This window comes from Dendrobates tinctorius, unplaced genomic scaffold (genome assembly GCF_039654945.1).
Source record: "Dendrobates tinctorius isolate UK_male_01 unplaced genomic scaffold, ASM3965494v1 ptg000057l, whole genome shotgun sequence".
NCBI classification, from domain to species: Eukaryota; Metazoa; Chordata; class Amphibia; order Anura; family Dendrobatidae; genus Dendrobates; species Dendrobates tinctorius.
In genome coordinates, this window is record NW_027361725.1 from 26,674,999 (window position 1) to 26,687,251 (window position 12,253).

The 12,253-nt window shown below is 50.7% G+C and overlaps 1 protein-coding gene across 1 annotated transcript; it reads right to left on the bottom strand.

The window, feature by feature from the left end:
* Positions 1 to 344: 344 nt before the first annotated feature.
* On the bottom strand, positions 345 to 11,288 carry SPTSSA (serine palmitoyltransferase small subunit A). The gene is made up of 2 exons (XM_073577849.1): positions 11,001 to 11,288; positions 345 to 1,005 (listed from the first exon to the last, which is right to left on the bottom strand). The coding sequence occupies exons 1-2, from the start codon at positions 11,131 to 11,133 to the stop codon at positions 902 to 904; spliced, it is 237 nt and encodes a 78-aa protein (XP_073433950.1). The 5' UTR covers positions 11,134 to 11,288; the 3' UTR covers positions 345 to 901.
* Between the last annotated feature and the right edge of the window lie 965 nt (positions 11,289 to 12,253).

Sequence of the window (12,253 nt, forward strand, 5' to 3'; positions counted from 1 at the left end):
CACGAGCACACTACTTTTCAGCTTCCTGCTCCGATCGGACTATGCACTCTCGAATACAGCTACATGAGGCCGCCAGGCCTATACAGCACTGAAGTTGACCAGGATCCAACAGCGCACGCCAGCAATCCCAGCCGGAGTCGGTGCTTATAAGCGCTATAGCCCAGTCCAGCAGGAGGTGGCCGGTCTCTTAGGCAACAAGCTACGAACTATGAAAATTAGATATAGCTGGGAAAACTGATCCAAATTGTCTGTAGTAAAAGTGGAAAGGTCTTTTTTTTGGCTTTATGAGCATTTTCAAAATTAAAGATAGTACTAACTGTTAAATAACCATAAAAGCACAGCTGTCATATTGAGATTTTATGTTAATCATACAGAAATTAAACAGTTTAAGAAAGTTTCCTTTTGTAAGTGATAAAATATTAATCTTGTGTACAGAGGTGCTGCATGTGTTTTTACTTTACAATTAACAAAATTGTGTCCAAACTTGTGTGACATCATAAACCCAAATGAGACGAGATGCAGCCACACAAGGAGAGAAAAGCAAACAAAAAGTTGAACTAAAACATTTACAGTGCAATATTAAAATAGCTATTACTTTCCACAAAACATGTCGCACAGACACAAATACTGCCCCCAGCCCTGCCAGAATAGCATGTTTAGCAGTGCTCTTGGGTGATGAAACCAGTAGGTTGAACAGAGGTTGGACATTAGAAGAAGACTGCAATGACCTTGCCAATAGGGTAAAGATTGTGGCAGTTTCACTAGAGACCATGCTCATCCAATTTTGGCATCTTCTCAGCTCGACGTGGTGAAGACAATTTCAAAGTTCCAGTCTGACACCAGAAATGTCCAAGACTGATGCTCTGTCCTTATAGACCTTGCTGTGCAAGGACGTCATGCGTCATTGAACAATCTCAAAATAGTGCAAGATGGCAAGGATGTGCTGTGGCATAAAGATGTATCCTGTATACAAAGCCATTCCGATGATGGACACCAACATGGAATCTAGGGAAAATGGGTTAAGGAATTTTGCCAAATAAAAGTTTCATTTCATGCAGTTAACAGAAGAACAATGCAAAACCTCACCCTCCCCAGGTCCAGCACTGGAGTCTTCACCCCTGCTCACTGTCACTGCCTGCAGCACTGACATCTCGCCGAGAGTACTGCAGCTAACAGACACCGGGAGCTATGGCGGAGACTTCATGATGGATCAGGGGTAGGTAAAGCACAACTGAACAAAAACAAACTGCAGCTGGAAGGACAAGGTTTTTCCATGGGGGTGACCAGATCATCATACATCAGGGCTGCAGTCCTAGTTTCCCATGGAAAAATCGATTAGCCATCTGTTTTTCTTCCTTTTGAAAACAATCAGCTTTTTGCTTACTAGATCCATTTCAAAAGGGAGAAAAACCGATGGCTATTTAACAGATCTGTTTTCCATTTCCATAGGCTACAGTGGTAAAGTTTTCCGTTTAAATAGTTTATTTGTAGCCAGACAAAAAAAAAGTAGAGTCTGCACAACTGGATCCGCTCTCATGTGAACATAGCCTTAAGGCCCCGTCACACATAGCGATGTCGCTAGCGAGATCGCTGCTGAGTCACAAGTTTTGTGACAACAGCGATCTCACCAGCGAGATCGCTGTGTGACAGCGATCGGCCCCCCTGCCGGTATCGCTGATCGCTCTGGGAAACCTCTGGACTTTTCTTTGGTCGCTGGTCTCCCGCTGGCCAGCACGCATCGCTGCGTGTGACAAGCGGGAGACCAGCGATCTGCTGGTAACTAACGTACACATTGAGTATCCAAGGGACGGGCGCGCTCTCGGCATCAGCGCGCTGGTAACTAAGGAACACAGCAACGCCGCTCGCTCAGCGTCGCTATGCTGATCGCTGGTGAAGCTGTCTGTGTGACAGCTCACCAGCGATCATGTAGCGATTCACCAGCGATCCTGACACGTTGATATCGTTGTTGGGATGGCTGGTGAGTCGCTGTGTGTGACGGGGCCTTTAGTCACCAATGTGGCGCTCCATGTCTGCACTTTACCTAAAGTGCTGTACGGGCTAAAGAGCAGGAAAAATCGACTCATGCTAAATCTTCAAATAGTCAGTAAAACAAAGTATGCACAAAAAAAAAGAAGATACTGCAAAGAACAAAATGTATCACAGTTCAAGAAGCCAAATTTTGCAGTAACTCTAGATAACTTTCTTTTTTGTGGTGCAGCATGCAGAGGTAATAAAATTAATCTTATCTAAAAACGACAATTCTAAATAAAACAAAAAGTAAATTACCACTGACTAATCAGACCCAAATGTCCTTCAATTTACTATTTATAACGTGCGAAAAGTTGATAAAATGCCTCTCATTACAATAAATATGTCTTAAGTATAGTAACATATTGAGTGAAGATATAACATACTTAACTCCTTAACGACCCCAGCTTTTTTCGGTTTTGCGTTTTCATTTTTCGCTCCCCTTCTTCCCAGAGCCATAGCTTTTTTTTATTTTTCCGTCAATATGACCATTGTGAGGGACGAGTTGTACTTTTGAACGACACCATTGGTTTTACCATGTCATGTACTAGAAAACGCAGGATAAGATTCCAAGTGCGGTGAAATAGCAAAAAAAAGTGCAATCCCACACTTGTTTTTTGTTTGTTTTTTTTGGTAGGTTAACTAAATGCTAAAACTGACCTGCCATTATGATTCTCCAGGTCATTACGAGTTCATAGACATCTAACATGTCTAGGTTCTCTTTATCCAAGTGGTGAAAAAAAATTCCAAAGTTTGCTTAAAAAAAAAAAGAAAGAAAAAGTTATGCCATTTTCCAATACCCGTAGCGTCTCCATTTTTCGTGATCTGGGGTTGGGTGAGGGCTTATTTTTTGCGCGCAGAGGTGACGTTTTTAAGGATAACATTTATGTGCAGATACGATCTTTTGATCGCCCATTATTGCATTTTAATGCAATGTCGCGGCGACCAAAAAAAAAAAAAAAAAAAAAAGTAATTCTGGCGTTTCGATTTTTTTTCTCCTACACTATATCTTTTTTATTGATAGATCAGGCGATTCTGAACACAGTGATACCTAATATGTGTGATTTTTTTTTTATTATGGTTTTATTTTGAAGGGGGCGAAAGGGGGGTTGATTTAAACTTATATTTTTTTTTTCATATTTTTCAAAACTTTTTTTTTTTTTTTTTTTAATGTTGGCATGCTTCAATAGTCTCCATGGGAGGCTAGAAGCTGCCACAACTCGATCGGCTCTGCTACATATAGGTGATGAGCAGATCGCCTATATGCAGCAGAATTACAGCATTGCTATGAGCGCGGACCACCGGGTGGCGCTCATAGCAATGCCTCATCAACAACCATAGAGGTCTCTAGGAGACCTCAGGTTTTTATGGCAACGCATTGCTGACCCCTAATCACGTGACTGGGATTGGCGATGTGCGTATTTCCGGCCGAGCTGGTTAAATCCCGCTGTCAGCGTTCGACAGCGAGATTTACCTAATAGGCACGTCAGCTGTTCAAAACATTGGACGTACCACTGCGTCCAAGGCCAGAAAGGGGTTAAAAGATAGAGGTGAAATGCCACATGCACAGCTTGTTATTGTTAAAAAAAAACAAAAAGTTTGTTTTTTTTCCCTCTTTCTTTTTGGAAAAATAAATAAAACTATTGAAACAAAAAAAAACAAACTATCTATATACATAAAGCCAACCAAGAGAACACACATCACTGTAGAAGAAGATTCTACTCAGACTTCTGAATAAATGCAAAAATACTCAGCTAGGTGACAAGAAAAGCCTTGGATTCTCAGTCTGGCCATTTTTTGCAGATTTTCCTTGAAGACATGCATGCAGAAAATCCACAGCATAATACAGTATCAGCTAAGTAATTAGGTTGCTACAAATGTCACATACTGCTGATATTTCCTGCACATAAATTAACCAGTGGTGCCAAGTGTTAAATCCACAATGTGTATATGTGTATATGTGCACATTCAGAGAAAGAAACGACCTTTTGCAATCTGCACCAAATCAGTAACAAAATCTAAAATGTAAAACAGGCAGATTTGGGGGGGGGGGGGAAATCAGCTGCATATACACTGCAGAAAAATCTGCACCAAACATGCAACGCGCAAACAGCCAGAACAATAGGCCAGATCGGAATCTAAAGCCTCAGGGGTCTTTGTGCAACGAGAACAGCTTGGGAACAATTTTCCATTTACAAGCGGATTATGATGTTTCACACTTTGTAATTTAATTTCATTTTACTGTAATGCAAGTATGTCAGTAAGGCCGGTTTCACACGTCCTGATATTTCCAGTACTGGAAAAACCAGTACCAGACATATCAGCGTCTGTGTGTGTAATATTTGTGGCATCCGTGTGTCGTAGCAGTACCACGCACCGGCGCCAGGGAAACAGCGGTACAGTTAGGGCTGTTCCCCGACATCGGGTGCTGAAGACGGCTCGCATCATTCTCCCCCGGCTCTGCCAGCAATTAGTGGAGAATGATGAGCGTTATATTCAAGCGAGAACAAGCGCAGGAGGCGGCTGATTGGACTATTATTCTCATCTGCCTACACCTGCTCTCACTTATTAGCAGCAGCGGTGACATCAATCGATCAAAGATCTGCGGTTAACTCACTAAGCTGAACTCAGTGACTTTTTCCTCACGGTGCTGAGGTCACCGCAGTTCCACCCGGCTGGGAGCGGAACCTCAGTGACCCGCCGTTAACCTCGATGACATCATCGCTGGTCACTAATGCTGCGCTCGCAACAGCTCATTTCCCAGCGGTTCTCAGCCTGGACGATCGCGTCTTGGCACCGTCCAGGTTGAAAACGGTTTATCCCGAGACGTGGATTACGGCGTGGGACAGAACAACAGACAAGTATGGTATATTGTTGCTTTTCATTTTTGTTTTATTACAGGAGATGAGGGCTTCAGTGGAATTAGGAGCAAAGTGAGGATAACTGTTAAATTTTTAAATAAAAATGGAAAAGTGTTTTGATTTATTTCAAATAAAGGACATTATTCTGGTTGTGTCTTTACCATATAACTATAGATTAGTAATGGATAGGTATCTTATAGACGCTTCTCCATTACTAAGCCGTGTGCTTCATGCCACCATACAATGCAACGGTGACATCAATCCCTCAACTATTACCCCACTTGCCATCGCCACAGGGCAAGTGGGAAAAGCCAGGTAAAGTGCCACAATTGGCGCATGAGAATACCAGCCCCGAGCTGTATCAAAAATCTGGGTGACCCCCACGCCATTTGGTTTAGTCATTTTAAATAATTGAAAAAAATAAAACAAACACACACAGAGAGGGGACCCCGACACATGAGGGTTACAGCCCCCAGCTGTCAGTTTTCCCTGGCTGGATATCAAAAATACAAGGCGAACAACTTTTTTTTTTTTTTTATTTATAGCACAGGCCGCGGCTGATGAATATTCCCATCAGCCACTCCTGCTGTCACTGTCATTAGCAGCAGCAGGTGTAGGCTGATGGGAGTAACAGTCCCATCAGCCAGCACCTGCTGTCGCTGTTATCAGTTGAACATAAAGGTACTGTCACACTTAGCGATGCACCAGCGATCCCGACAATGATATGACCCGGTCAGGATCACTGGTGCACCGCTAAGTGGTAGCTAGTGAGCTGCCAAACAGGCAGATCTCACCAGCGACATAGCAGCGGTCGCTACTTTCCTGTCAGACGAGGCGATGAAGACGTCCTCCCGCACGCGTCGCTCGTTGCCACAGCAGGAAGCTGACGACGAGAAACGGCCCAGGCCGTTCTCGCGCTATCAGCGATAACCAGCGGGTGAGCTGGTCGAAGGCAAGTATCACACATAGCGATATCGCTGCTACGTCACAAAACCAGCGACGTTATAGCGATATTGCTAGCGATATCGCTTAGTGCAACGGGCCCTTAACTCATCATTGTCCCCTGCTTGCGCTGATCACTGGCAGAGCAGGAAAGAATGATGCGAATTGTCTTTAGCACCCGGCGCCGGGGAACAGTGCTTACTGTGCTGCTGCTTCTGAGGCGCCGATACATGTCACACGGATGACATCCCTTTGTGTCATCCGTGTGTGGGACGTTTTGCGGCCCGTCCTGCTGGAAAAAAAAAAAAAAAAAAATCAATAACAGACAGGTCAGAATATATTGCCGACTAGGGTGACCGCAAAAAAAATCGATGTCGGAATTTTGTCCGTCTGGACCCCACAAAACGATTCCCCTTTCCAGATATTGAGATAGCCAAAATTTGAGCTCGATCAAACGACGTTAACCCGTGCCGCTCGTCGCTCAAAGTTTGAAAAAATCCAAATTGAGGTATTTTAAGATTTAGGTATTTTGCATAGTCTGTTAGACTATAAAGAATGTGACAACAACATTGCAGAAATAGCCCTGACCAAATTTTCAAACCATTTGTGGTATTTGAATGCAGAGTTGGTGGGATTATCGTTTTTTGATCCCACCATTACAGACAATGAAAAGTTGTTAATGGCTAATAAATTGCTCAGTAGCACAGATGAACCATCAGAGCACGCTAACCTACATGAGTTGATAATTTTACATAGTTATCTAATCTATTCTAGAGCTTTTGTTAAAGTAGTTTTTGAAACGTCAGAATATAATGCTCGGCATTTGCTTACAACTTGCAGGACATATTGCTTTTGTTCTTCATCTTTTGTCAGAAGGTCGTTAAAGTCGGTTACTTCCTACCTCTTAATTTTTCTTTCCTAACTTTTGGATTTACAACCCTAGCGTGCTCTGATTCTGCTACGTGTGCACATAGCCTTAGTCAAAAGGCTTCAAAAACCCCTTGGGGGAAAAATGCCTGAAAGGATAGATTTCAGGCAAGTGAGGAAACAAAATGCTGCAAAGTAACAATTTTTTCCAAAAAGAAAATGGAAAGTGAATGAGAAATCTAGATCAAGTCAATATTTGTTGTTACCGCACTTTACCTTCAGAACAGCATCAGTTCTTTTAGGTACTTGTAACACAGGTTTCCAAGGAACTCAGTAGGGAGGTTGCTCCAAACATCTTGGAGAACCGCAGATCGTCTGTTGATGTCACTTGTGCAATTTTTTTACATTGGCCGTGTGTTTGGGGTCTCTGATGGTATTGCATTATGAATAAGTATCTGCCTTTAATAAGAAAAATCTTCAGCATAAACAAGGAGTCAGTCGTGGAAGTGATGATCCGACCCCTGTACTCAACATGATCCAGGATGTGTGGGATCACATAAAGACACAAAAGGATTTGAACAAGTGACATCCACAGAAGATCTATGGTTAGTTCCCCAAGATGTTTGGAGGAGTAATCTTCCTGCCGAGGTACTTCATAAACTGTGTCCAAGTACTTAGAAGAACTTATACCCATTTGAATGCAAAAAAGGACAGCACACCAAATTTTGATATTAAAAGGCAAAGGGCAGCGGCAATATTGATGTGATTTACATTTCTATTTTGATTATTTTTATCAACAAAATGCAAAGTGAACAAACTATTAGCACTTCTAGTTTTGAAAGCTAAAAGCTTCTTACTATGCAACATTTTTCACACAAGTTGCTCCTGTGACAGGAGCACACTCTCCTCACATTGGGCTCTGCTGTGGGGGGGGACGTGCAGTCACTGTGGCCCCTGGTGACTTGTAACACGAGCGCACTCTCCTCGCACTGGGCTCTGCTGTGGGGGGGGGGACGTGCAGTCACTGTGGCCCCTGGTGACTTGTGACACGACCGCACTCTCCTCGCACTGGGCTCTGCTGTGGGGGACGTGCAGTCACCGTGTCCCCCAGGTGACCTGTGGCAGGAGCACACTCTCCCCATACTGCTGTGGAGGGGGGGGGGGGGGGGGGAGAGACGTGCAGCCACTGTAGCCCCGGGTGACTTGTGACACGAGCGCACTCTCCTCGCACTGGGCTCTGCTGTGGGGGACGTGCAGTCACCGTGTCCCCCAGGTGACCTGTGACAGGAGCACACTTTCCCCATACTGGGCCCTGCTGTCACCGTGTCCCCCAGGTGACCTGTGACAGGAGCACACTTTCCCCATACTGGGCCCTACTCTGGGTGGTGGTGGTGGGGAGACGTGCAGTCACTGTGGGCACGGGTGACTTGTGACAGAAGCACACTCTCCTCGCACTGGGCCCTGCTGGGGGGGGGGGGGGGGACGTGCAGTCACTGTGGCCCCAGGTGACCTGTGACAGAAGCGCACTCTCCCCTACTCTGGGTGAGGGGGGGAACGTGCAGTCACTATGGCCCCGGGTGACTTGTGACAGGAGCGCACTCTCCTCGCACTGGGCTATGCTGGGAGGGGGGGGGGGGGATGTGCAGTCACTGTGGCCCCGGGTGACTTGTGACAGGAGCGCACTCTCCTCGCACTGGGCTTTGCTGGGGGGGGGGGGGGGGGGATGTGCAGTCACTGTGGCCCCCGGGTGACCTGTCAGAGGAGCGCACTCTCCCCACAATGGGCTCTGCTGTGGGAAGACGTGCATTCACACTGACCCCGGGTGACCTGTGACAGGAGCGCACTCTCCCCACACTGGGCCCTGCTGTGGGGGGGGGGGGACGTGGAGTCACTGTGTCCCCCAAGTGACCTGCGACAGGAGCACACTCTCCCCATACTGGGCCCTGCTGTGGGGGGACGTGCAGTCACTGCTGACCTCGGGAGACCTCTGACAGGAGCACACTCTCCCCATACTGGGCCCTGCTGTGGGGGGACGTGCAGTCACTGCTGACCTCGGGAGACCTCTGAGAGGAGCACACTCTCCTCCCACTGGGCCTGCTCTTGGTGGGGGGGACATGCAGTCACTGTAGACACAGGAGCACACTCCCCCAATACTGGGCCCTACTCTGGGGGGGGGATGTGCAGTCACCGTGGCCCCGGGTGACTTGTGACAGGAGCACTCTCCTCGCACTGGGCTCTGCTGGGGGGGGGGGGGGGGGGGGGACGTGTAGTCACTGTGGCCCCCGGGTGACCTGTGACAGGAACACACTCCCCCCATACTGGGCCCTACTCTGGGGGGGGGGGGGGGGGACGTGCAGTCACTGTAGCCCCGGGTGACCTGTGACAGGAACACACTCCCCCCATACTGGGCCCTACTCTGGGGGGGGGGGGGGGGGGGGACGTGCAGTCACTGTGGCCCCGGGTGACCTGTGACTGGAACACACTCCCCCCATACTGGGCCCTACTCTGGGGGGGGGGGTACGTGCAGTCACTGCGGCCCCGGGTGACCTGTGACAGGAACACACTCCCCCCATACTGGGCCCTACTCTGGGGGGGGGGGGGTACGTGCAGTCACTGTGGCCCCGGGTGACCTGTGACAGGAACACACTCCCCCCATACTGGGCCCTACTCTGGGGGGGGGGGGGGGTACGTGCAGTCACTGTGGCCCCGGGTGACCTGTGACAGGAACACACTCCCCCCCCCATACTGGGCCCTACTCTGGGGGGGGGGGGGTACGTGCAGTCACTGTGGCCCCGGGTGACCTGTGACAGGAACACACTCCCCCCATACTGGGCCCTACTCTGGGGGGGGGGGGGGGGTACATGCAGTCACTGTAGCCCCGGGTGACCTGTGACAGGAACACACTCCCCCCCCATACTGGGCCCTACTCTGGGGGGGGGGGGGGGGGGTACGTGCAGTCACTGTGGCCCCGGGTGACCTGTGACAGGAACACACTCCCCCCATACTGGGCCCTACTCTGGGGGGGGGGGGGGGGTACATGCAGTCACTGTAGCCCCGGGTGACCTGTGACAGGAACACACTCCCCCCCCATACTGGGCCCTACTCTGGGGGGGGGGGGGGGGGGGGGGGGGTACGTGCAGTCACTGTGGCCCCGGGTGACCTGTGACAGGAACACACTCCCCCCATACTGGGCCCTACTCTGGGGGGGGGGGGTACGTGCAGTCACTGTGGCCCCGGGTGACCTGTGACAGGAACACACTCCCCCCATACTGGGCCCTACTCTGGGGGGGGGGGTACGTGCAGTCACTGCGGCCCCGGGTGACCTGTGACAGGAACACACTCCCCCCATACTGGGCCCTACTCTGGGGGGGGGGGGGGGGGGTACGTGCAGTCACTGTGGCCCCGGGTGACCTGTGACAGGAACACACTCCCCCCCCATACTGGGCCCTACTCTGGGGGGGGGGGGTACGTGCAGTCACTGCGGCCCCGGGTGACCTGTGACAGGAACACACTCCCCCCATACTGGGCCCTACTCTGGGGGGGGGGGGGGGGGTACGTGCAGTCACTGTGGCCCCGGGTGACCTGTGACAGGAACACACTCCCCCCCCATACTGGGCCCTACTCTGGGGGGGGGGGGGGGGGGGTACGTGCAGTCACTGTGGCCCCGGGTGACCTGTGACAGGAACACACTCCCCCCATACTGGGCCCTACTCTGTGGGTACATGCAGTCACTGTGGCCCCGGGTGACCTGTGACAGGAACACACTCCCCCCCCATACTGGGCCCTACTCTGGGGGGGGGGGGGGGGGGTACGTGCAGTCACTGTGGCCCCGGGTGACCTGTGACAGGAACACACTCCCCCCATACTGGGCCCTACTCTGGGGGGGGTACGTGCAGTCACTGCGGCCCCGGGTGACCTGTGACAGGAACACACTCCCCCCATACTGGGCCCTACTCTGGGGGGGGGGGGTACGTGCAGTCACTGTGGCCCCGGGTGACCTGTGACAGGAACACACTCCCCCCCATACTGGGCCCTACTCTGGGGGGGGGGGGGGTACGTGCAGTCACTGTGGCCCCGGGTGACCTGTGACAGGAACACACTCCCCCCATACTGGGCCCTACTCTGGGGGGGGGGGGGGGGTACGTGCAGTCACTGTGGCCCCGGGTGACCTGTGACAGGACGCATCCGGTGTCCGCCCGGGAGCACACTCTCGCTGCAAGGAGGGCCTGACATGTGTCACGTGACCGGCCGCCGTGCTGTCACCTGTAGTTCCCCACCCCTCGTACATACTGATAAGGATACTGAAGATCGTTCTCTCCCACGGCTCCAGCATGTACAGCGCAGTGATCAGAAGGTACTGGTAGTACAGCCACGACATCTGCTTCCACGCCCGGCCCAGAGATCCCGGAGCACCGGAGTCACAAGACACCTTCATCCTCAGCTATAAGCGAAAACCTCCGGGACACACCTGTCAGATCACACGAGAACCCGGCACTGAACGCTGCTCTCCGCCTCGCCTCGCACCTACAAAAAGTCCGGTGACGTAACGATACGCAGAGCGCCAGTTCCTGTGACAATAAGCTCCGCCCATCAGTGGGAACAGTAGCCGTGGAATAGTAAGCGCCTGCATCACGTGATAATTGTTTAGCAGTCACGTGACTCTGGGTGAATGAGTGTGTGCGCCGGGTGTGGCCGTGAATGAGCTCTTGCCTGCAAGGCGCGGTGTGACGTGGGGTGTCTGCTTTAGTAACTGGGTCACCAACCTGTGTCAGTTTAGGAGTGGGACTTGTAGCTGGAAGGCTGTCCATTCCGCCGTGCTATGCGCATATGGTGCCGGTCCGGCTGCCACATGTGGTTATAGCACACCTCCCACCTGTATCAGGTAGGAAAGAGGGGCAGACTCTGGCAACATCACCATTCATGTATATGTGCTCTCCCGGTGAGTCCACACAGTATGACCCCTCTGCAGAGCCCACACACAGTATGATGCCCCCACAGAACCCTCCCACACAGTATGACCCCTCTGCAGAGCCCACACACAGTATGATGCCCCCACAGAACCCTCCCACACAGTATGACCCCCCCTGCAGAGCCCCCACACACAGTATGAGGCCCCCGCAGAGCCCTCCCACACAGTATGATGCTCAGAAAGGACCCCCATGCAGTATGAACTCTCCTACACAGTATATTGCTCCTACAGGACCTCCACACCATGTAATGCCCCCTGCTGAGCCCTCCAATACACGGTGTGATGCGCTTATAGAGCCCTACCACTCGGTATAATGCTGACACAGGACCTCTGCATAGTTTGATACTCTACAGTGACCTCCTACACACAGTATGATGCCCCCCCCCCCCACAAAGCCATCCCACCAAGTATAATGCACACACTCGACCCTGACATACTTTGATATCCCTATAGATGCTTCTCCCACACGATATGATGCCCCTAAGGAGCCCTACCACATAGTGCAATGCTCTCTTAGTGTTACGGGCTTGCGGAACTCACCAAATAATATAAGATGGTGTAGAGGTGCGTTCGCAGCCTGGGGTCC

Excerpts from the sequence above, each read along its gene's own strand:
- SPTSSA (XM_073577849.1), bottom strand. The coding sequence starts at position 11,133 with ATGAAGGTGTCTTGTGACTCCGGTGCTCCGGGATCTCTGGGCCGGGCG. Across the intron at positions 1,006-11,000 it reads GTGGGAGAGAACGATCTTCA|ATTCCATGTTGGTGTCCATC; the intron begins GTATCCTTATCA and ends CATTTTCCCTAG.